The following is a 25,990-nucleotide window of genomic DNA, read 5'->3' as shown; positions in this document are numbered from 1 at the left end:
AAAAATACTTTATTTAGCAAACTAGCCGTTTTCCGCCCGTTGGGGCGCTTCTGCCTAGAATTCGTCGACGAAATCTAAATTTCATCGACGAGGTCCCTGAATTAGAAAAAAGTCACCAAAATGAAAGTTGTGGCATTATGTCTTAGCTTTCCAGGGACACGAAGATCGTCCCATTTGGAATTTTCTAGAAAAAAGTTATGCCCAAAATACCGTAAGATGTATAGGACTCAAGACTGCACTACGGCAGTGACGATTACTTTGTTTTTCCTTGTCAAAAAGTGTTTTAATGACTCAAATCATTCTTGGACAAAATTATATGAAATATATTAAGTTTAATGAAGATTAAAACTTGTTCAAATGAGTTTCCTTTTGAATATAAGATATTTTAATTAATACAACACGTTTGAAAACCCATTTTGATAACTTATATGCTTAGTATGTCCTTTTGTAAATATATTCGACTTTCTTTGAACCTTTAGGACATTAAACTTGTTTTAACACAATTGGGACTACGTATAAAAATGTTCTTAAAACTAGGATGTTAAAAACCTGTCCCTTTGAAAACATATTGAGTTTTAAGATTTATTTGACAAACTCTTGTTTTAACTTAGAAAGTTATGAAAGGTGAGTTTGTGTTTATGTGTTTAGTGCAATCCTATAAACTCATGCGTCCTAGTATGCATGTGTTTTGCTCAAATCTTACTCAGAAATCATGCAAGAAACACACTCGCAAGAGTTACAAAACATACTACCTCACACAACTCTTATTACAAATAATTCTACAATTAAGCTTTCTTTGGTTATGCTTGGGTCATTCCGAGTACGTGTCCATTTGATCTTTCCTTCTTGACGTCTACTCGGTCCGATCTTTGCCTTCGATCCAATAATTCATGTACGAGTACATGTACTAAACATGATCTGCAAAGATAGGAAAACATTAGGAACAACATATAGGTTAATATCATCAAAACACATTAAACAATGATGGTGTAGCCACTAAGGCTAACACAATCATTCTGAAATACTAACTATCCATAAAGCCAGTAGAGAATGCGTGTGGTTCATATCAATGATTTTTCATATCCAAGCAAATTATGGTCTTTAATCAATTAAGGATATTTCAATAGCTTTATATGATGACAACGTTGTATGTATAGCTCAATTAAGAGGATGATACATAAAGGGTGATAGAACAAAACATATCTTTCCAAAATTCTTCTATACACATGAACTTCAAAAGAATGGTGATATAGATGTTTAGCAAATCCGATCAAGTAATAATCTAGCATATTTGTTCACTAAACCTTTGCTTACCGCAACATTCAAGAAATTGGTTCATCTCATCAGAATGAGACATCTTAAAGATTTTAGCAGAATGAGTTAATATATGGGTGAAATCTGAGGGGATGTGTTATGAAAAAAAATGAATGGTCGTCACCGTTCATCATCCACCCCTTCATCTTCCACCCTTTCATATCCTATAAAAGGGTCTTTTCCCTCTCATTTTTGTCATACACAGAAAAATATTTGAAGAGAGTAGGCATATAGATGAGAGAAGATGAGAGATAAAGAGAAGAGAGTAGACATATATAAAAATACTTCATGGTGAGTCGTGTGCATGTGTGAATGAATCCTGGAGGTAAGCATATTATGTGGGCATACGTGTGTGAAGAGGGGCTTACCATGAACGTGAGCTGGGCTTCCACCGTGAATGGGCTGGCCGAATGCATGAAGAAGTTGTTTAGCTGAGCTGCATTGACAAGCCTGTGAGTGTGTGCGCATGAGTGGTTGGGCCTGGAAGTGAAGACAACAACTGGGCCTGTGTGTGCGTTGGTAACAGAAGAAAAAAAAGAGAGGCCGGGCTTGATTTGACCCGACCATGCAAGAGAAACAAAAAAGGGCATCTAGGGTATTTGTTGAGGCTTTCTTTAGGGTTTTGTCTTGTTTTTAGTTTTTTTAGAGTAGCTTTTGCTTTTGGGGGGTGCCACAGCACATTGCGGCTGGGAGGCCGTGCACAGCCAGGGAAGAACTCTCCTTCACATGACTTGTCTTCTTCTTTTCTCTCTCTCTCTCTCTCTCTCTCTCTCTCTCTCTCTCATTTAAACACTTATTTAAATTATTATTAATTTCAGTTGTGTTTCATTTAAAGTATTGAAAGTTTTAATTTCTGTTGGATTATCGTATTAAATTTAGTTATGTTCAAATTTTTTTTTTTAATGTCATTGTTTTAATCTCTCTCTCTCTCTTGCATTTAAATTCTTGTTTGAGCATTATTATTGTTAATTTTAATTGCCTTTTTCTTATATAAAGTTTTTGTAGCGTTTAAATATTTTCTTTGGGTATTTTTATTATTAAAGTTAGTGCTTTTATTTAGTTAGAGTTTATTTTTGTTTGGGTTTATGTTTAAAGTTAGTCTTTTTATTTAGTTAAATAATTATAAGGTTATTTCTTTCGTTATTCGAGACTTGAGTCTGGCTTTATTTAGTTATTTTATGCCTGTTAAATTTTTAGTTAAAGTTTAAGTTTCATTGCAAAAATCTCAAACATTCCAGGAACCGAATCTGAACTGTGTTAAATAAACCTTTCTTTTCTTTATTTCTTTTGGAATTACACAAAATTTGGAATTAAATTGCATTCCCTGATGAGACGATCTAGCCCTTAGGCTAATTATTATACGACTGAACTCCTATACTTGGGATAACTTTCAAACTGCTCATTTTTAGAATAAGTCACATCCCATTAAATATATGAGCCATATAACACAACAAAACCTTTCAAAAAGCTTGTGGGTTGGTAGCCCTTGCCAGCCCCTTGCATCCGTCACTGCATAGACCCCTTGAAAGAGGTAGAGAAAACCTAAATGGTGTCTCTAAGGGCTCAAAGTAGGCTCCCACAAAATTAGGTGTTTACAATAGGTTTTAGTGGTGCAAACGAATTTATTGGTCATTTGGTGAAAATAATCATTGACATAATCAACAAGAATTTCTAACAACCATCATTCTAGACCATCAAATTATTTTTTCTTTCAAGCTCTCTCTCTTAGTTGTTTGAATAAGAAATATTTCTTTTTGTGTTAAAGTTTCCAAGGTCTTGTCAAAAACCTCAAATAAGAGGGACTTTCCTTGAAAACAAAAGTTCAAAAACAAGGTTCTATGTTACTAAGATTTCCACCTAGTTAAAGATTTAATTGTCAAAAGAGAAATGCATTCAATTATTAAGATCCTAGATTTCTCAAGCCCACTTTGTAATAATATAAATAGCCCTCAATCTAAGGAGGTGTTTGACAAAATTAAACATTAAGTGCAAATATTATACTTAATTTTGAATTTGTGAACTGGAATCAGAAGTAAAGTGAACTCCTAAGCACTAAAGAGTTTAGGTTGTTTGATATATATCCATATTTTAATCTTAAACAATTTCATGAGAACCTAAAAAAGCAAAAGAAAAAAAAAATTGAAATATATTGCTACACATTATCTTTACAAAAAAAAAAAAAAAACCTACACCTTCTTAAAAAATAAACATAAATCTTCATCTATTTTAGATCTTCTTGCTTCAAAAAAATTATAGAGGTTGTTATCTTTTGCCCACCCCAAAACAAAATTTCTAGAAGTTATCTTTTGCAAGATCATCATCACCATCATCATCTTCTTATTCAAATCAAATTCTACAAAAAATATTGCAGAAAAAATTATGTAAATTGAATGAAAAAATTGCAAATATGGTTGTAATAAGTCATTTCATTTAGGCAAAGCGAGCAGATGAGAATAGTGAGGAAGCTCATGTTGTGTTGGAATAAAATTAAGCACCATTTCTTATGTTCACTGAATAAGAGACAATTAAAGGTATTTTAGATGTCTAGACAAATGCAATCGGTCTCCTTATTGAAAGCCCATTTGGTGAACTCATTATCTCTAGAGCCCATTTACTACAAACAAAGAAAGAGAGTGAGTGGCCCAATTACCATCATGAGTGAAAAGTGAGAAGAACTCTACTAATGCTTTTTTAATAAATTATTTCAAGGATTAATTTAGGTTCAAAATTTTATTTTTATTTGAAAATATCTCCAAATACCCTTTAATAGAGTAATTTATAGTTTGTCATAGAAAAAATGTGAATACATAATATTTTTAATTATACCATGTTCTATTACGAATTTTTTTAGCATTTTAATGTATCTTGTAGTAAGAAAAATGTATGTTTTCTATAATAAAATTTACTAAAAAACCGTAATGAAAAAAAAAAAAAAAAAACACTTCTAGCATCAATTCTACTCAATTGTCATTTGAATTACTAAAAACCAACTTTACTGCATCAACCTCATATCATAGTATCGTTAGAGATAGTAAATGGGTTGAAGGGCCACATAATTGGTTATTGATGTGGAAATAAATAAAAAGGTGAAAGAAACTGGCTGCATGAGGTTTGACAAAAAAAACGGACCTTCTTGAGATTTTAAATTCTATCGAACTTTTGGATATTTGAATACTTACACCCTTTACATTAATTTGTCATCATGTAGTCAAATAAAATTCCAATAAATTGACTATTTCACCTTATGAATTTATTTTATTTTATTTTTTGAAATTTCATGTTTTTTTTTTGTTTGGTAGAATGGATGAGTAATTTATTATGCCATTTTCACTTTCTCATGCAAGGAAAAAACAATCAATAAAAAAATTTTATCCGGTTTTTCAATAGTAAGCATATTAGTTCCTTAAAAGTTAAATGGTGAAAGGTTCACCAAAATTTTAAAATTTGATGGAAGGTTGGCATACATCTTTTAACAAAATGTGGGAGGTTAGTACTTGACTTTAGGGTTGGACATGGTTCGATTGAACCATATCCCTTGAATCGGTAATCTAAAAGAAACCAAATCATTTCAGACAATTAACCAAATGTCAGTTACTTGGGCTTTAGGCTAATATTCAATTATTAACTAAATTAAAGTGCTAGATTAAATTAAAAATTTTAAAGTAACTGTAAATTAATATTTTTTTCTTCTATTTATAATCAACATGTAAATTTTAAAATTGAAACATTAGAACTTGAGCATCAATAAGAATTTTAAATTTCTAAACTTCAAATTATCATCAAGCTTAAAACCAATCACATATGAGTTGAACATAAACTAAATCCATATCAAGTTCCATTTCTAAATAAATAACATAATAATAACTAACCCAAGTTTTAGATTGTTATTGAAAAATACTATAAGCTATATATTTTTATAAATTTATAATGTACCGATTTGGTTCGGTTAACCTGATTATGTTACTGGTATACTTTTGACTTGTACTAAATGTGAGTTTGATCTCATTTTTTTATCCTAACTTATTCTTTTAAAAAGTCTTTGGTAATTAATTTTTTTAACTTTTAAAAGTTAGTTTTAAATTTGCTTAGAAAAATTTGAAAAATTAAAATCTAATTTTTTAAGTAACAAATTATTTTATTCTATTATTATTATTATTATTAATCTTTTCAATTTTTATAAGCTATCAGATTATTAAGCTATTTTAAATACTTAAAATTTTTTTTTTATCTAAAAAATCATTTTTCAGATGGTATTATTAAATTTTTTTTAGAAGGCGAATCGAACAATATTGGAAATACAGGAAATCTAGTAAAAGCAAAGAGTGACAAAAATAAAATAAAATAAAACAAAAAACCGAGAGCCGAAAATTTGTGTCCCGTCACTTCGTGCTCCTTCCACAACTCGAAAATGGAAAGTTGAAGGCCTCTGAAATCTGTAACCCGCCAAATATCCATGCTCAAACCTTCGGAACTCCCCCCATTGATCCCCCCTTCACTTTCTCTGCCACACCCTACGCTCTAATTTCCCGAGAAAATTTCAATACAAATTGCTTTCTCAAACCCTAGCTCCAGCAGTCCCTAATCATGCCGTCTCTAATCTCCCCCGGGAAAATCGTCCGTTTGGAGCTCGAGAACTTCAAGTCTTACAAGGGCCTCCAGACCATCGGCCCCTTCTACGATTTCACGGCCATCATTGGCCCTAACGGCGCCGGAAAGTCCAACCTCATGGATGCCATCAGCTTCGTGCTTGGCGTTCGCTCCACCCAACTGCGGGGCGCCCAGCTCAAGGACCTTATCTATGCGTTCGATGATAGGGAGAAGGAGCAGAAGGGCCGTAGGGCTTTCGTCCGCATAGTCTACCAGATGGGCAATGGTTCCGAGCTTCAGTTCACCCGCACCATCACTGGCGCCGGTGGCAGTGAGTATCGAATTGATGGAAAAGTCGTGTCGTGGGATGACTACAATGCGAAATTGAAGTCCCTTGGAATTCTTGTCAAGGCGCGGAACTTTCTCGTCTTTCAGGTGGAGATTATTTCTTCTTAGTTATCTAACAGGCATTTTTTTTTTTGATGCATATTTTGTTTGTTATCTGGGAAATTAGAGAACGAAAAGGGAAAAGAACGTGAAATTGCTTTATTTTTTCCTTTGCTTTGTTTCCACAACTTCAAATGATACGCCAGAATTAATTGCATGTTTGGTACTTAGGAATGGAATACAATCCAGGGGAGGAAGTGATGGGATCAAATTGATTACTTGATTTAATCATGCTCTCTATTCAAATTTTCATCCCATTTCTTTCCTACCCATCTTATTCCACAAAGGCATAAACCAAACACGACATAAGTTTTAAAACTAGTTGGATAAAATGGAGAAGTGCATAAAATGATGATTTTGTGATAGCAAAATTCCTCTAATAAAGTAAAATTTTAAAGGACCTTTAGAAGGATGCTCACATTATATGAATCTGAATGTTGTTCAACTAAGAAAAATATACCGAAAATGTAAACATAGTTAAAATGAGAATGTTAAGATAGATGAGAGGTATAATTTTAATACATAAAGGTCAAGAATGATTTCTTAGCAAGCTAGGAGTAATACTTCTTAGGATAATATGAGGGAATAGTGGTCCACAAGTCCTCTTTTTTGCCTCCTTTGTATGTTGGAACGGGTTTGTGGGCTTAAAATTAACCTGGGTAAGTGTGGCATTGCTGCTATTAAGAGTTAGGTAGCTGGCCTTGTAAGTGGGTTGTGGTAGTTTGGATTGACCCCTACCTTATTTAGGGGTCCCTTTTGAGTGGTAATTTTAGTAGAGGAGCTTTTGGGACCCAATTGTGGAAAGGGTGTCTAATCGTTTAGAATCTCTAGATGGGTGGAAAGGCACATTTTTTTCTTTAGGGGGAGGTGGTTGCATTACTCTGATTTAGGCCTTCCTTGCTAGTATTCCTTTATATATTACCTGTCCATTTTTAGGATTCTTGTGGGTATCACTAGTAAGATGGAGAATTGGAGGGGGGCTTATGTCTTGGAAATTTGATTTCCAAAAACATTGCCCTCTCAGCTATGATACTACTACTACAACAACAACAATCAAGTATTAAGTCTCATTTGGTGGAGTTGGTTACATGAACTCTTCTTTGCCAATTTTTACGCAATCTTGGGCAATATCCTTTGACAATTTGAGATTGTTAAATTCTTACTATCTCATTCCAAGTTATTTTAGGTCTACCCATGTTCCAAACCAGCCCACTCCTCGTTGGTGCATTATTTGGCCTATTTTGCACATGCCCAAACCATCTCGACCACTCCTCCCTTATCTTTCATAATACTTTAACTGAAATTGGTTACATACTGGAATACAAATTTGAGGATCCAATGGACCTTAGATAATTGTGTTTTGAATTAAAAAATTCAAATGCAAATTTGATGATGAATAGAATATGTGATACATAAATTGATTATACACCATAAATTTAATGGCTCTAATCAAATTGAGATCAACATGTTTCTATTCCCGCCCAATTACATTTTAGCTTGTTAAATTTGTTTCTTGAGCCTATTTCTAATAAGGTGGATGTTGTTGCTATTCCTTCTTTTATTGGGAAGGGTAATTGATGAAGAGATAGCCATTTGATCTGATGATCTGAATTCTTCGGAAGCTAGAAAAGGTAATCTTTCCCTTCTTGTTCAGTCCTTTTCTCCTTTTGATGCTTTATGTCATAAATAGGGATTTGTTGGGGTAGTGCCTTTGATTTTGGTCTAGGGAATAGTGAGAGAGATTTTAAAGACCCAAATGAACTTCTAAACGACTTGGGTTTGAAATTAGTGTCTTGCTGAAGCTAAGGTTAAGTTGGGGATGAGTCCTAGTACATATGAGTTGGGAAAAAAAGAAGGTGCAAGAAGAATTAAAGAGTTTAATTTCTTACATCAATTATGGGGGTGGTAAAGGTATCAGGAAAGGGGGCAAACATGTTTTGTTATGAAGATTTTAAGTTGGGATGTAACGGATCTATGGGATGTTAGGAAGAGAAGTCTGGTTAGGGAGGTTTTGCTCAGGAACTCTCTGGATGCTATATTAATCCAGGAGACTAAGCTTGACTTAGTTGATGGGGAGGTTGTTAGAGGGATTTGGGAAGGTCGCAGTAAGGATTGGGTTTATGTACCTTCTTAAGGGTCCGCGGGAGGCATACTCGTGTTGCTGTATACACGTTCTTGTAGATAGTCTAGCAGAATTTTTTTTGTCTTGTTGGAAGTTAGAGACAAGGGTCAATGGTGGGTTTTCTTTGTGTATGATCCTTCTAGACCAACTCTTAGGGATTCTTTTAGGGATGAGCTTTATGTTGTCTCTGGCTTTTATGTGCCTAGGTGGATTATAGGTGGTGATTTTAATGTTGTGAGGTTCCCGAGGGAGAAGAAGGGGGGTCGAAGGGTTAATGGCATTGGTATTATGCAGAAATTTGATTTGGTTATTAGGGACTGTGGTTTGAGGGACCTTTTGTTGGGCAATGCTAATTTTACTTGGTTGGTGGGGGGAGAGAGGGAGTTGGCTAGTAGAATTGATAGGTTCTTGTGTACAAATGAGTGAGAAGAGGTATTCCCTAATCTTTCAGAAGTTGTGCTTTTTAGACCCACTTCCGATCATTTTTCCATCTTATTGGAATCTAGGAAGTTGGCTTGGGGATCCACTTCATTTAGGTTCTAAATTATATGGTTGGATCATGGCTCCTTCCGAACTTTGGTAAGGAATTCTTGGTCTAAGGTTGTGGAAAGGGGTTGGGAGGGGTTTAGATTTATGAAGAAGCTGAAGAGGTTGAAAGAAGAATGGAATAATGAGGTGTTTGGAGATATTAGGTTTAAAAAGCTAGTATTTTAGATGAATTGGATGAGATAGATAGAAAGGAAGAAAGTGTTACTCTTTCAAGGGAGGAGGAAGTTAGAAGAGTATTTTTTGAGGAATGAGTTGGAAGCTCTGATTTTCAAAGAAAAGAAAAAGTTGGGGTAGAAGATGAAGTTTAAGTCAGTTAAAGAGGATGATTGTAATTCTAGATTTTTTCATAGGATAGTCAGTGGAAAAATGAGAAATAAATTTTAGGGAGTTGGAGGTGGATGAGGGGGGTAATAATATTGGATACTACTAGGATTGCTTTTTGAGATCATTGATTTCTATCATGACTTGTTTTCTGAGGAGGATGAGAATAGACCGATGGTGGAAGGTTTGGAGTGGGATCCTTTATCCATTGACAAGATAGCTTGGTTAGAGACACTTTTTGAGGAAGAGGAAGTTAGATCTACAGTTTTTGGTATGGAGAGGGATAAAGGTCGTAGGCGGGATGGTTTTAAGTTAGCTTTTTATTAAGATTGTTGGTTGGTAGTGAAGAATGATTTGATGAAGGTTTGCAACTAATTTTATGGGAATGGGGTTTTAATTTAGAGTATGAATTCTACCTTCATTACTTTGGTGCCAAAGAAAAGTAGGTCAATTGAGATTTTTGATTATAGGTCTATAGTTTAGTATCCGGTGTTCATAAGACAATCACCAAGGTTCTTGCTAATAGGTTGAGAGGGGTGCTTGATAAGACTATCTCTAAGGCCCAAAGTACTTTTGTGGGAGGGAGACAAATTGTTGATGCCATTTTGATTGCTAATGAAGCTGTTGTGGGCATTAGAAGGAGGAAGAAGAAGGGCTTCTTCTTCAAGTTGGATTTTGAGAAGGCTTATGACAGAGTGAGTTAGAGCTTTTTGTATAAGATTTTTTCTGAGGAAGGGGTTTGGAGAGAGATGGTGAAGATGGATGAAAGGTTGTATGTCTAATGTGTTTTACTTGGTGACACTAAATGGTGAACCTAAATCTTGGTTTGGGGCCATGAGGGGGATTAGGCAAGCTGATCCTCTTTCCTTGTTTTTATTTGTTTTGGTAGCAGATGTTTTGATAGGTTGGTTGATAGGGCCGTGGACAGAGGTTTAGTGAAAGGTTTGGAAGTGGGGAGGGAGGAGATTACGGTCTCACACCTTTAGTTGCTGAAGATACCATTTTTTTCATGGAGGATCTTAGGCCATCTTTTTTGAATATTTTGGGGTGTCTCCATATTTTTTGAAAGGATTTCAGGGCTTTAGATTAATATGAAGAAGAGTGGTATCGTGGCAATTAACATTCTTGCAGAGAGTGTTGGAGAGTTATCTTTAGAGATAGGGTGCATTGAGTTGGATTGGCCGTTGTCTTAGGGGTACCTTTGGGGAGTGATCCTAGGTCAGTTAGCTTTTGGGACGCGGTAGTTGAGAGAGTGTCCAAGTGTCTAGATGGGTAGAAGGGAGCTCTTTTTTCCTTGGGAGGTAGTATTACTCTAATTCAGGCTTGCCTTTCTAGTATCTTGTTGTATTTTCTTTTTATTTTTTAAAAATTCCAGCGGGTGTTGCTAGTAAGATCAAGAGGATTATGAGACATTTTCTTTGGTCAGGGGTAAGGGGTTTTAGGGATCACTTGGCGAGTTGGAGGTAGTTTGTGGTTCTAAACAGGAGGGAGGTTTGGTTTCTTCTTTGTGGTATAAAGTTATTAAAAGCAAGTTTGGACTTGATGGGAATGGGTGGGATAGCAGTTTGGGTTCTAGATACTCTTCGGAAAGTCCCTAGAAAGCTATTTCTCAGATTTATCCTCTCTTTATTTCCCATACTAAATTTGTATTGGGTAAGGGGTGTAATAATCACTTTTGGAAAGACCTTTGGTTGGGGAATATTGTCTTTTTCATCTTTTTTCCTTCCCTAGACCGATTGAGCTCAGGACAAAATGATTTCATTTCTTCTTTCCTTGTTGATCCAAATGGTCCTTTACCTTCTTGGAAATTTCATTTTAAGAGATCTTTGAATGATAGGGAAACAAATGAGTTGCCTTCATTGCTGGTCTTGTTGAATAATTGTCGGGTATGTTTGGAAGCTGATAGCAATCTTGGGCTGCAGATTAGGAGGCCTTTAAAGGCTCTCTCTCCTGATATTTGCGTGCTTCGCTTTAACTGCTCAGAATCTGCTCCACATCTTTTCTTGCATTGTAATTTCGCATGGAATGTTTGGAACTACAAGTTATTCAGTTATTTTGGAGAAAATTGGGTTTGTCTTGGGAAGGTGGAGGAGTTTTTGACAATAACCTTTGTTGGGTTTGGGAGGAAGAAGGAAGGAAAAGTGCTATGAATTAGTGCTGTATTTGCAGTATTTTTGGGTTTACGGAAGGAATGTAACTCGCGTATATTTTCAGGGAACGTAACTTGCGTATTCTTCTGGTTTTCTTTTTTTGTTTTCCTAGAGGTTTTTCCAGACTTTGTTAAGGAGGTGTCTCTTGTCCTGATTGTACATCCTTTTTCTATCTAATGAATTTCTTTGCTATCACCCAAAAAAAAAAAAATTCCTTTTACTGGTCAAGTTATGGATAAACTGGAATTTTGATTTGGCTTGCCCCATTGCAAGTTTTTGTGGGTGAATTGTTGAATCTAAGAGTGATGAGCAGGGAAACGCAAGGAAATGGGAACCTATGCACTGGTAAATTTTTTTTGTAATCTGTATTCCCTAGCTAATTTTTCTGATAATTAATAAGGTGAACAGGTTCAACTTTAGAGTACTTTCCCTTCCCTGTCATCGTATAAATGACAAAACTGATGTAGCTACTATGATCTGTAAAATTCTAGTGGCATGCATGTCTTGGATTGCTTATAGAAAATGTCCAGTAAGAAGGGCTGTTGCACAAAATGTACTTCTAATTAATTGCCTCTTAGATAATATCTATCTATACGAAGAAGAAATCATGTAATGAAGGGGATTCTTATTTGTACAAACGGTACTCAAAACTTGGATTTCCAGAAGAAGATGCCATTCGTTTGATGAGAAATAAAAAGGAATTTCGAAAGTCTGAGTGACTGAAGTAGCTACTTTTGAAGTAACAGAAAGAAAAGCAAGGACTGGGCAAGATGCCTAATATCTATAATGCTCTGGTCATTAAGGGTTGAGATACTGTTGGTCAACTAATGTGACTTGTGACCAGTAATTATGAGTGAATAGTCGAGTTAGAGCCGTTGCTATGAGTGCTACATGTGTGGTCTGTTTGGTGCTTAATGCAGTTTATAATTTGGATCTGCACTACATTGATTATTATGGATGCAGCATTGACAAGTAAAAGTTGCTGTTCAGCAATTGAATACAAATTTCCAGCAGCAGTAAAACTGAATTATCGGTAAAGACTGCAAAGAGATCGAGAAGGGAATAGGGTAAGAGTTTATGGGGTTTGTAATTCCAATAGGGAATTCTTCCAACTAGGAGAGTTTAATGCATGGGCGTGGGTCGCCATTTCACTTGGGGCACTTGCTGAGCCTTTTTGGTGTGTTTGAGGAGGTTTGGGTCTGTTTGGTGTCTTTGGAACTATTTTCCCTAAAAATGTAAGGGATTTTTTTGTTGTAAGGAAGCAGAAATGCTTTGGAGATGTGCTATTTTTCGCAATTGTGTGGAATATTTGGTTGGAGTGCAATTCTATAAATTTTAAGGGGAGGGTGATGGATTAAGCCTCCGTTTGAGAGCACTTAAAAAAGTACTTATATCACTGATTAGTGATCATTAAAATAAGCACTTTTACAAAAAGTGGTGGTTGGCCTATACTAACAAGTACTTATTGCAAAATATGCTTTTTCAGAATAACTTTTTTAGAACTTTTTAAGTGAATTTTGAGAAGCAATGGAAGATAGCTTTTTGGCCACTGAGCCACTCATAAGTAGCATTGTTCATAGGCAGGGTCAGTTTTGTGAATATAAGAAATTTTAGTGGATATTTTGTAATTTTAAAGAATATATTAGAAGATAATCATATATTATTTTATTATGTATTATAACATATTAATTATTGATAAAACATAATACAATTCTAGAATGAACAAGAAGAACCATCTATTAATTTAAATTAATATAAAAATTAAGAATGCTAATTTAATTATTAATATTATTTTAACATAAATATGATAATCATGTGTTATAAATGTACATTTTTAAAAGAAAAAAAAAGTGTTATAAATGTACATTAAGAACAAGATGATTGTTAATTAAAAATAATATTATATTATTTTTAATTTAATAAAAATATTTAAAAGTTACTAAAAAGAACAATTACAAAATAATTAGTTAAATATTTAATTAAAAATATTATATTTTTAATTTAAAACATATTAGAAAATAATCATATATTATTTTATTGTGTATTATAATATATTAACTATCAGTGATATATAATTCAATTTTGGAATTATTAGCATTAAATAAATAAAAAAATTCAATTTAATTAATACTATTATTTTTATCATAAATAATCTTATGTTAGAAATATACAGTAATAACAAGATTATTGTTAATTAAAAAGAATACTTATATTATTTTATGTTAATTAAAAATAATTAAAATAATTATAATGAAAATTTTAATTAGAAAACAGTAATATTTTTAATTTAAAATATATTTATAAATAATCATATGGCACCCTATAATAAAAGTAAGTATTCCAATACTACTTATTTTAAATACAACCAAACACCATTTATAACTTTCAGAATTTTTCCAATTCAGTATTATTATCAGCACTTGCTAAATTCAGCCTTCTTTTTAAAAAACACTTCTACATAAGTGGTTCCAAATGATCACCAATGTGGAGTAGGGTTCCTTTTTGGCTTCGTTATGGTGTTCTGCTTTTGGTTTGTTTTTAGGGGTGCACCAAAACTGGAAAGCCTTCTTGTTTTAGATTGTTTTCATTGTATTATTATTTGTGGACATCTTGTCCTCTGAGGTGTTGTAATTTCTTTCCTTTCTATAATAGTATCTTCCTTACCTAGAAAAAAAGGGTAAGGAGTCTTATGGAGGGAAAATTTACTGTTCATGTTACGGTAGTAATGTACTATTGGTGTTACTTCTGCAGTTTACTTGTTTTAGGGTCTTTAGTGTCTTTTAAATGCTTTTAATTAGGTTGTTATTGCCCTTATTTTTTTTGAGTACACTTTAAAAATGTTGGGTTGAGATTGAAAGCTTTTGAAGGAAAGGCCTAGAATTGCAGGGTTTTTTTGCTACTTATTAAAAACCTTATTTTGGAGGCTCTTGTACGCTGATTAATTCTTTGATAAAATTTTGAACTTGCAAATTGAGTTCTCCATTGCGGTTATAAACATGATTACATGAAACAATAATAACCTATGTAGAAAAGGCTCAGATGCTTAAAGTCCCCTAAAATAGGTAAACTGCAACAGTAACGTGAATAATGCCCTGCATAGTAACATTAACAGTGCAAATTTTCTTCCTTTTAAGTTTCTTGCTCCCACTTCAATCCTGCATGTCAAAGCAAAATGCTTTATAATCTTTGATAATGTTGTCATGTCAAATTTAGATGCCTTTGATAGAGACTACACCAATTACCTTCCACCAGTTTGACTTCAGGTAGTCAGGTTTATTCTCAATGATTATGAAATTTTGAGGCCAGAGGATTGGCTTAGTGGTGAGGTAGCTCTTCTCAACATGTACCAGGTTCAATCTGCCTCCTCCTCTCCCTTGTGTTGCTAGCCCCAACCTTGCCCCCTAGTCAAAACAAAGGAGAAAAATCCTACCATTTCTGTCCTTTCAGGTAAGGAGTCAAGTTTATTCTCAATGATTATACAATTTTGAGGCCAAAGGCATGGCCTAGTGGTGAGGGAGCTCTTCTCAACATGTTGGGGGTTCAGGTTTCCTCCTTTCCCTGAGACTGGGTGTCACTAGCCCCAACCCTGCCCCCCTCCTTAAAAGAAAAGAAAAGAAAAAGATCCTATAGTCTGTATTTTCTAGTAAGTGAAGTAACATTTGCTGCTTTCAATTAGGGTACTAGATTGTCATTTTACCCAAATGCTTATGCTGTTAGGTTGTGAACAAGAGTGTATCAGGGCCTAAAACTCCCTTGCACATGTAGACTGATTGCATGCGGAGAGACAAAGTAGCTGTTACGAGAAATAAGGTAAGTTTTAACAATAATAGAATAAACATGGGCAACAAGAAATACCCAAGACCTCTTGCTAACTATGGCTAATTCCCACTTCCCTAAGGGCCTGTTTGGAACTTGGAAAACATTAGGGAAAGGAACATTTGAAGGAACTCCTGTTTGGTTATGAAGGAAAGTGAGAATGTAAATTAAAAAATATAGCAAATCAATCAACAGAAATTTGATTTTACACACCTTTAACATTTGATTTTTCTATGACAAACTCTGAGACAGTTTCTCATCTGCTTTTGCACTGTGATTTTTCTTGGAGAATTTGGAATAAGCTTTTTGGTATCGTGGGAGAGAGTTGGGTATTCCCTGCATCGGTGGAAGATTTATTAGCCATTTCTTTCGCAGGTTTTGGTAGAGGGAAGGATTGGGCAACCTATGGAGGTCTGGCATGTTTGCAGTTTTATGGTGGATATCAATGGAGAGTAACACTTATTTTCTCTGGGGAAAAATTAATTGGAAGCTGGTCTGGGATAAACTTCAATATTTGGCAGCACTGCAGTGCGTTGGTTTTGGTTTTTTCAGATAATATAGTTTTTAGGAGATTCAAAGAGATTGGAGGAATGTGCTTGCTTGTTGATTTTTTCTCTTTTTGTAGTTCAGGTTTTATTTTATTTTATTTTTATTTTTATTTATTTGTTTTCTGGCTTGTTCCATTTTTTTATTGGGAGATATCTCATTCTCTCTCTTGTAAATTCTTCTCCTCATGAAATTTTCTTTTGCTATAAAAAGAGAAATTTGATTCTTCTTCTTCTTCTTTTGTTTTTTGAATCGAACAAGAAGATTTTATCAATAAGAAGTACAAGAAGGAGCATAAGTAATCCTCCTTAAAAAATACAAAACAAAATCAAAATAAATCAAAACAGCGCAGCCAATCAATCACGCTGTAAATTAGAAAACAAAAACCCTTAGAAACACCCAACTGCAAAAACCCACAAAGAGGCCAAATATTGAATCCTATCCCAAAGCATAACCGAAGACATCTTCCCGCAAAAATACGAGCATTCCTAGTTTTTATTTATATTAGAATAAGTTTTCATTTTTTAATAGTATTTGATAGAGAGAGAAAATACAATGGAAAATGACTTTTGTTCTTATTTCCTTTCCTTTCGTTTCCCCAAATAAAATCATTGATCTAAATGGAGCCTAAAAGGTTTAAGCTATCAGGTTGTGCAGCAACGATGTAATAATGTATATTGAGCCTTAACATAAGGCTTTTTGGTTTTGGTCATGGATCCCTGATGAGGCTTTGCATAAATTTTCCTCTACTGTCTAAACTTAGCTTTTGAGAAATAGTTGAAAAGTATAGGACCATAGTGTTAAAATCCGTGTATAATGGCCATCATGAATGGTCTCAATTGCTTTTTGAGTTTCGAGATTGTTACAAGACGACATCTTGGAGGTCCTTTGATTCACAAGTATTGGCTGTTACCAATATCATCTGTTGGTTACATTATCGGAGTTGTTAATGACTAAAAATGGCTTTTGAATCTTTTTTTTCTTTTTGCATTTTTTTTTTCATGCTTCCCCCTTTACTTTAGCTTAGGAATTCAATTTTAAGTTGATTTATTTTTGTTAGTAATTTTTTTATTAAAAATTCATTTTTGAATTTGTTTTCTTTGACATTTTGTATTTATTTCTTTAAAAACAAGCATTCAAATAAACCCAACTTTTTCTCATTAGAATTACATATATGTACATTGTAAGTTTTTTCAACTTTTATTTTGAACACCTAATTTAAGGAGTAAGGACAAAATACATTCTATTGCTAGGCATTTTTGTTCTTGTTTAATTTATGTTTGTTCTATATTTTATTTTTTAGGTAACAAAAATTATTTTTAAGACTAAGAAAGTACAAAAGATGGCATTCTATCTATTATATTTCTTTATATTTATGGTTTCTTAGTTTAGCAACTACACCAACCAAAATGACATCCATTACCTGTAGTATATGTTATATTTAAATTTACTAAAAATCATCTACAGCATTGGTATGCAGGATTATGGGATCAAAACATGTGAGTCTACATGTTTTTAAAAAGTTTGCTAATGTGAAAAATGAATTCAAGGATGTGGTGTCCGTTACCTGTTACATGTCTCCGATGGCTGCAAACTTTACAGTGCGGTCATTAACATTATGTGGACTGCTACTGTTTTTTAAACAATGTATGGGACATAATTATCTTTGTAGGACCAGTTAACATGTGCTAATATATTTTTCTTTTTTATTTTTTGATAAATAAGGAAATTTTTTTGAAAAGTCATCAAGGAGATGCCAGCCCGAAATACAGAAAGTCAACCACCCTGAAGGGTGTCACAAAGATCAAAGATTACATTATAATCATTAACAACAATCCCACTATGCCAGCTATTGATGGCAGTAAACCACTACTCTTTGCTGATCTGGAGTGCTGAGGTTGAGTTATTAAACACTCTCCTATTCCTCTCTTTCCAAACGCACCAGAAAATTGTGAAGGGAATGAGAGACAGTTGTTTTTTTCTCTTTTTTTGGTGCTACGAAATTTTATTAAACCACAATTGACACAAACGCTAATGGGGTGCCACCGTAAAGGTGAGGAGAGTTTAATAATTGAATTTCCTAATTTTGTAGTCAAGTTTCTGAACATTCTTATTGTGTTGCCATGAGTTAACTAGGTGATTGTATTCTGAATTTACAACCTATCAACTTTGTTATGTAGGGCGATGTGGAGTCAATTGCATCAAAAAATCCCAAAGAATTGACTGGACTCCTTGAGCAAATCTCTGGGTCTGATGATCTTAAGAAAGACTATGAAGATCTGGAAGAACAGACAGCCAAGGCTGAAGAGAATTCAGCTCTTATTTCTCAGAGGAAAAAAACAATTGTGATGGAGAGAAAGCAAAAGAAAGAACAGAAAGAAGAGGCTGAAAAGCACCTTCGTTTGCAAGATCAACTGGTAGGTGCTTTAACACATTGCTGCTGGCATCTAGTTTGACATTTTTGTTTCTTAGTGTGTGTATATAAAATTGTAAAAAATATGCTTGCATACAAATACACGTCTATGTTTTTCAGGGGGAGGGTTGGATGCATTTTTGTGGAAAGTTGACTACCCCACCACTGAGGGATGAAAGTTTCTTTCCATATCAAACTCTATTAAGAATGACAGTTTCATCTAGTATGACGGAAAGTTATGAAAATTAAAGGTTAATGATGTGTAAAATCAAAATTTTGTTTATTTAATTATTACAATGTTTTAAAAGGCGTTCTTGAGGCGCGCTTTGAGGTGCGCCTTGAGGTGTTTTCAGCATAAAACGCCCTAAGGTGTAACAGGAAAGGCGTAAAGCGTAAAATGGGCGTGCCTCAGGGGAAAAGGCGTACGCCTCAGGAAGAAACGCGCATTTCACGCCTCAGTTGGGAAGGAGTACGCATTTCTGGAGTGTCAAAACCCCTTGATGAAGCTTCTTTCCTCCCTCTCTCGATGAAACTTCTGTAGCTCTCCCACGATTCCTCCAGCTTCTTCTCCCTCTCCAACGAGTCGACGAAGCTTCTGTAGCTTTCCTCCAGCTCCTTCTCCCTCTCCGACGGCTCGACGAAGCTTCCTAGCTTTCCTCCAGCTCCTTCTCCCTCTTTGATGATTCCTCCCAAGCTTCTCGTCTCTCTCGACGAGTCGTGGATCCCTTCCAATTTGATCTGCCTCAGAACTTTGGTCATTTACTTTTATATTCTTAGAAATTAGTGGAGGATGCTTTAATTTGGCTTTTTCTCTTCTTTTGGTAATGTGGCTCGTGCTTATTTTTTAACATATATTATTTGTGTTTATTATCTAAAATTGCCTTATATGATATTTAAAAATTATATTTTTATTTTTTTCTCCATTATTCTAATTTTTTCTCATTTTTTTTACTATATATAAATTGATTTTATTTATTAATTTTTTAAAAAATACAGTCCTAAAATGTTTACGCCTCGCCTCAAGGAGGGTAAAATGCCTCGCCTTACGCCTTTGCCTTTTAAAACATTGAATTATTATAAATATATATATATTTGCTTTCCATGAAACTGAACACGAGAAAGTAGTTTCATATTTTTTTCTTTCCTTTCTTTTATGTTTCCCAAGTTCCAAACGGGGCCTGGGTTACCTATATGTTTTAACCCAACAGTTTTTTTTTTTGACAAAACTTAATTCTTACACAAAATTGTGGAAGTCTGCAACCAGTTTGTATACGCCAAATCTATTTTGAGCTACATTTTGTGTTGGTTGTATTATTTTAGTTGTGTATTTATATTCATCAAGCTGCATAAAATAATGTGTTAGTTGAAGACTTCCATTTTGCTCAAAGTTGTAGGTGAGTGTGCTCACACATGCACACATATTTTCAGAGCTCAATTTCTTCTCTTTTTTATATTTGTGCTTTGAAGTTCCCTTTTGACTTTTTTTTTTTCTTTTTGTTGTTTTCCTCTCTCCTTTTATTCTTCTAGAATCACTATCTTAAAGAAGTGGAAAAATAAGGGAAATGAGAAAAGAAAAAGGAGGGGATGTCCGCTAGTGAATTTAGGAATCATCCAGTGGGTGTGAAAGCATATACGTGTGTGTGTGTGTTTGCACACATATTTCTTTTAATTCTCTCTCCCCAGCTCATTTATTAAACTTTGAACTCTAAATCTATTTCTGAATGCTGGATTTATTAAGGTTAATCATAGTTGAATTGGAAGAATGGTGATCAGAATTGAAAGCATCCTAATTTGTGTTAATGGGCTTCCATCTATCATTCAAATTCAACATAGAATATTCAACCTCAATCTACTGCATGGTGCTACAATAAAGTTCTGTATCACATTATCCGTTAGGAGGAAATGCTTCTTTTTTAATTCAAGGGAGTATGAATACAAACGGCTCCTTGAACAATTGAACTCATTTTGGTTGGGCTATGTGGCATGAGGGAGAATTCGTGGATGTATTATTCAGTTGAAATCGAATTGATTGAAAAAAATTGGTTAATTTGGTTCAGTGAATGTTATTTTGGTCAATTTTGTTTAAATATTTGAAAAAAAATGATTTTTAATTATCAGTTTGGTAAGAAAAAGTTTTTATTGGTTAAAGGAATTAACTAAATTTTAAACAGTAACAAGTATATGTTAGATGTTAATAAATAGAAATGTGGCTGATTGAGAACTTCGTGCACTCTCTGACTTTTATAGAAATCTCTATAATTTCTGTTACCAAAACATCCCCAACGAACCAAAATGGGATTTGGACAAAAGTGGTGTTTTCACTATTAAATTCTAAACTCTCCTCGGTAGGAACAAATTGCAACGACTCCCCTTGGATTTATATTTGGTGGACAGCAGCCTACTCAAACGTTGCCTTCTTTGTTTTAATCCTTGACAATCTGCAGAAAAGGGGGCTTACAATCACAAATTGGTGTTTTCTTTGTATGGTTAATGCAGAATCAGTCAAACCACATTCTTCTCCACTGCCCCTGGACAAGGAACTTGTGGAATATGGTTCTATCCTTGACTGGATATCGGTGGGTTACTGCAAATTCTGTATGAGGGGATATTTGGGTTTGGAAAGCCATCAGAGCCACCAAGGAGAAGCGAAAGGCTTTGAACCTCATCCCTCTCGCCATCTTTTGGTGTGCTTGGAAAGAAAGAAATAAGAGAGTCTTCAAAGTTACAGCTACTCGACTTCAGATTTGCAAAGAGTAGTGGATTGCTGTTGTTTCAGCTGGCTTAGTGGAAAAATTGTCAATGATCTCAATGTAATCCTTGATGTTTGCGTGTTTTGTACCACGGGATGGCATTCCCTTGATGCCTTGCTAATATAAATTTCTCTCTACTGATTTTAAAAAAAAGAATTATATTATTGGGTATGTATATGTTAATATGCATACACATAAAAGGGTATTTATTATGTACATGTATAATATATATATATATATATATATATGTTAATTAGCCTAATGAATTGAATAAAATTTTGGTTGGCATATGTTCAGTTAAATAGTTGTATTTCATCAGTATGCTTGATGAAAAATCTAAACTGAAAATTTTGGTTAATTTTGGTTTAACCGAATTTACGTAATGACTATTTGCTCATACCTAGCATAATTAAGGCTGGAACGGAATCAAAATTCAGTTGATTTCTGCTCTGTCCTTTGGTTTTTGTAAATGAGGACATAATTGCATTCTAGCAGAATGCTGATTCCCCCATTTAACAGAATGTTGATTCTGCCTCAACAGGGATCATCATTCTGTTCTTGATTTTTTTTTCCTCTTGACAAAGACCATAATAGCCTCCATAAAATAACATAATTCCAAATAATTTATGCCTTAACAATCATGGAAGCATTCCTCATTCAATCTTTTCATTCCATCTCTCTTATTCGAAGCAAAGCATTGGAAACCACTGTAGAGCTACCATTAGGAACCATTATCACTGGTGGTAGCAGTGGTGACGGATTTTATGGTTGATTTGGGTTCAGTCTCTCGATCTTTCACTTCTATGCCTCAATTTAGGTTCAATCTTTTGACAACTTTCTTGGGTCAGTTTGGTGCCATCAACACAATATCATGATCTCTCACTCTCCCTGTGTTGCGATTTGATGATCTGGTTGTTGTTTGATGGTGATGGATAGAATTAGAGGAATCAACCTTTGTCTCTCGATGTTCTCTCCATCATTTTCTAAAAATGAGAAACAATCCCTGCCTTTCCTCCCTCCTGTATTCCTTTCCACAATACTGGCAACAACATGAGGGTTTTTGCTTTGAGCATGTTGCTGTAAAACATAATTCCAAATAGCCCATACCCTAATAATGATCAAAGCATCCCTCATTATTTCTCTTTTACTCGTAGCCAAGCCTCAAGCACATGAGAGCTGCTACTTGGTGCCATCACTGCTGGTGGTAGTGGCTGCGATGACTTTATGTGGATGATTTGGTTTCAATCTCTTGACGACTTTCTCTAGTTGATTTGGCATCATCAACACTCTCTCTCAATCTCTCACTCTCCCTGTGCTGTGATTTGATGATCTGGTGGTTGTTTGCTGTGATAGTGATTGATAGATCTATTTAATCAACTTTTCTCTCGGCGATCTCTTTGTCGGTTTCCAAAAACTGGAAACAAGCCCCTTCTCTCCTCCTTCCTTCCTCCTCTCCTACCAGCAACAACAATGGTGGGTTTTGCTTCTAGGGTTATGGTTTCTGATTTTAGGGTATCTTACATACTTTTTGGGGATGAAAGCTCAGGAGTGTCGTGGTCTTCTCTCCTCGTTTTTCTTTGTATTGAATTGATTGAATTGTGGTTGTGTTCAATCAGTTGCAGTTAAGGTTGTTTTCATATTGAATTTTATTTATTTCGTTAGTGGGATACTCAATTTTAGGAGGAGATGCTGCTCATTTCTTTGTTGGTTTTGTGGTTGTAGTGCCCCCTCCTCCTCATCCTGGTTATGTAAATCTTTTAAGGGTTTTTTTTTTTTTTTTGGTGGCGGAAATGTGTAATTGTTACTTATTAATTATTAATGCAAATTCCTCTATTACAGCATGGTAAGTACCTTCTGAACAAGGTAAGTTAGAGTCAATTCAAAACCCACTTCCCTTTGTCCCAGATTACATCTCCTGGCAAAGTATTGTTTAAATCCAATGTATATCCTGAGCTGTATATGTTATATACTGAGCTGTATAGGAGCTATTATCTGCAGGAGTTTCTATTTCATTTTGCTCAAATCCTCATCAATCTCCACTACTGAAATCGATTGGGTCTTGGCTACTGTATCACAATTCTGGTTTTGCCCCACTCGTCCCTCAAATACTTGATGTCATCCTCACCACCATGTTAAATTGAAATTTGTTAACCTCTCAGAGCTTTGGACTTGTTAATGACTGTCGTCTCCCTTTCATTTGTCTCATCACCAACAGCACCCTCAGTTTATTCCATTGTTAAAACTTTTTCTTTTTTCTTTAATACATCAATACTTGTTAATGAGGAAAAAGTATTTTATTGCTTCAATGAAATATCAAACAAGGAGCGAGCCTTGGTACTTGTGGCCCTAGATATTTTTCTCTAATGCATTGGTTTGCCTCGTCTCCTTTGGAACTTCTGTTGCAGAGGTTGTCATGGTTTACTGAAGATATTAAATTGTTTGTTCCTTTTTCTTTTTCTGCAGAAATCTTTGAAGAAAGAACACTTTTTGTGGCAACTGTTTAACATAGAAAAGGATATTACTAAGATAAATGAGGACATTGAAGCTGAAAAGCAACACCACAATGATGTTATTCAGGAAAAAAATAATTGTGAACATGAAGCAGGTATAAAGAAGAAAGATCAAGCCAGGTATCAGAAAGAGATTGCTCAATGTGTCAAAAAAATTGGGGAGAAGAAAAGGAAACTTGACAAGAATGTGAGTTTCTTCAAGCTGCCAACTTGCTATTGATATTTAACCAACACTTGTTGTTTATCTTCTGAATTATTTTATTTTATTTGAATCTATAATTACTGAGTAGATTTTTGTTTTGTAAACAAATATTAATACTTTGTTCTGATTAGGATTATTGTAAGTTAAAGCGCTAATCGCAATGCCATACATTTACACACTGTTCTTCCTTAGCAATAACAAAGTGTGATATTTTTGTCATTTAGTATTAATGGGTTTTAGTTTATTAAATTTATTTCTGGGTGAAATCTATATTCACGCTTAATAATGGAAGTAAGCCTTTAAAGTTCATCATATAATTGAATTGTCAGATTTAGCTAAACTTGTATCATAATTATGTATTGTAGTCTATACATTTTCTAAAGAAATAGATGGTAATTTGTTGTGATTAAGCTTATCATAAATTTGATATTTATAATGCACAGTATTTATAAAAATGTTAACTTTTGAAGCTGAACGCATCAATACAAGTATCTGCACTGATTGCCTTCTTGGGTCTTCTCAACAACTACAGACTATTTGTATTAACTTTTATCCAGAACAAAAGTCCAAGTGAATGCCTTCATTTTGGAGGGAGACTGCTATTCCGGATTGCTTTTTTCCCGCTGGCAAAAAATATAGGAAGAGGTTACAACAACTGTAATATAGATTTTTACGGGAAAAGATTCTGAAATCATTGCCGTTCCAAATTCTAACGTCATGTCTAGGGCGAGGAACCGAAAAAATGAGCGAAGGGGGGCTAACAACCTGTTTTTTGAAGCTTTTCCAGTGGATAAAACTGACACTCAAGACTAGACGTAGAACTCAAAGCAGGAATCAACTGTTTTAACAAATCCAAAGATGACCAAGGTGAAAATGGATTTGTTGAGGTGTGGCAGTAGTAGTGTGGGTGGTGAAACGAGATAGCGACTCAAAGTGGTATAATCCACAAGCCCCATGTCCTCCACCTTTTGTCTTCCTCATCCTGAAACCCTGAATAACAACAGAATGAGGAAAGAAGGTTATGGAGTGATTCATTGATTCTGTAATCTTGCTAAAATCATGAGATTGAAGGGGAATTTGGGAATATATAAATCAGAAGAGAGAGACAGAGGGTGCAGGGTTTGCTGTCTCTATTCCCTCAATTGTAGTACTTGATACATGGACAAGGGTGGCATAGGCTACGTTGTTATACTAGAGGGTGGAAAAGAGGTTGTTGTACTTCTTATATGGTTAGTAGCAGCAGAATCTAATGATCCAAGTATCAGTGGGAGATTTACTAGACAACAAACAAGCTATAGGTATTTCCTATTTCGACAAGTGATCAATAGGAAGAGAAGCTCATTGCGATGCCTGATATTATAGGAACTTTGAATGCCCCTCAGAAACAGGCATGTTGTACACTACTCTCCTATAGTTGAACCAGTAGGGGTGGAATTTGTGGTGGTTGCATTGGCGAAATGTGGGGCCTTACCCTGGAGATCCCGAAACTGCTCACTCATATGATCTGTCAGTCTGCAGAGTACATTTTTGCTATCCAACCCACCCTGTAAACCTTTGCTATCCTCGCCTCATGGCCAGAACTACCCTGTGTCATAAATGTTAACTTCTCAGAACCAGAAGTTGGGCACCGGCAGCAGGAGCAGAGCAATGAGTTCTAGTGGCAGCGCAAAGTGTCAGTTTTTTGTCTGAATATCCCTTCCATAGGGTTTGCTTTCATTATATAGAAGAAATTTACATAGTGGGTGCCATATTTTCAGGAAGATTTCCAGCGCCTAAATGCTGTCAGAATTTCAGGCACATGCTGCCAGAATTTCAGGCACATGTTCAGTACCAGCATGCTGCCTGATTTGTAGCGTTATTTGCATAATTACAGAAATTTCTCCTATAATCAAGGAGAGTAGATTTACATAATTACAGAAATTTCTCCTATAATCAAGGAGAGTTGACTGGATAAATTTTGAAACTTTCCAACACTCCCCCTCAAGCTGGTTTGAAGATGTTTTCCATAGCCAGCTTGCCGATCAAATTTTCAAATTGCTTTTTTGGTAGTCCTTTTGTAAGTATATCTGCTACCTGGTAAGTAGTAGAGATAGAGGGTAAACAAATCAGTCCACTGTCCAGCTTCTCCTTTATAAAATGCTTGTCGACCTCAACATGTTTTGTTCTATCATGAAGCACTGGATTGTGAGCAATGCCTATGGTAGATTTTTTATTGCAATACAGTCTCATAGGTAGCGGATTAGTGACTTTCAATTCTTCCAAT

The 25,990-nt window shown here is 34.8% G+C and overlaps 1 protein-coding gene across 1 annotated transcript in view; it reads left to right on the top strand.

Moving 5' to 3' along the window:
- The first annotated feature begins 5,638 nt into the window (after positions 1–5,638).
- LOC131156175 (structural maintenance of chromosomes protein 1) overlaps positions 5,639–25,990 on the top strand; it is a 62,685-nt gene continuing 42,333 nt past the window's right edge. Inside the window, exons 1-3 of the mRNA XM_058109637.1 lie at positions 5,639–6,336; positions 18,033–18,269; positions 23,479–23,712. Of these exons, the coding sequence (XP_057965620.1) occupies positions 5,899–6,336; positions 18,033–18,269; positions 23,479–23,712 (909 nt within the window). The 5' untranslated portion in view covers positions 5,639–5,898. The remainder of the gene's footprint in view (positions 6,337–18,032; positions 18,270–23,478; positions 23,713–25,990) is intronic.

Source organism: Malania oleifera, chromosome 5 (genome assembly GCF_029873635.1).
Source record: "Malania oleifera isolate guangnan ecotype guangnan chromosome 5, ASM2987363v1, whole genome shotgun sequence".
Lineage (NCBI taxonomy): Eukaryota > Viridiplantae > Streptophyta > Magnoliopsida > Santalales > Ximeniaceae > Malania > Malania oleifera.
Note: the sequence above shows the minus strand (reverse complement) of the source record. Positions and strands in the feature narration are given on the sequence as shown.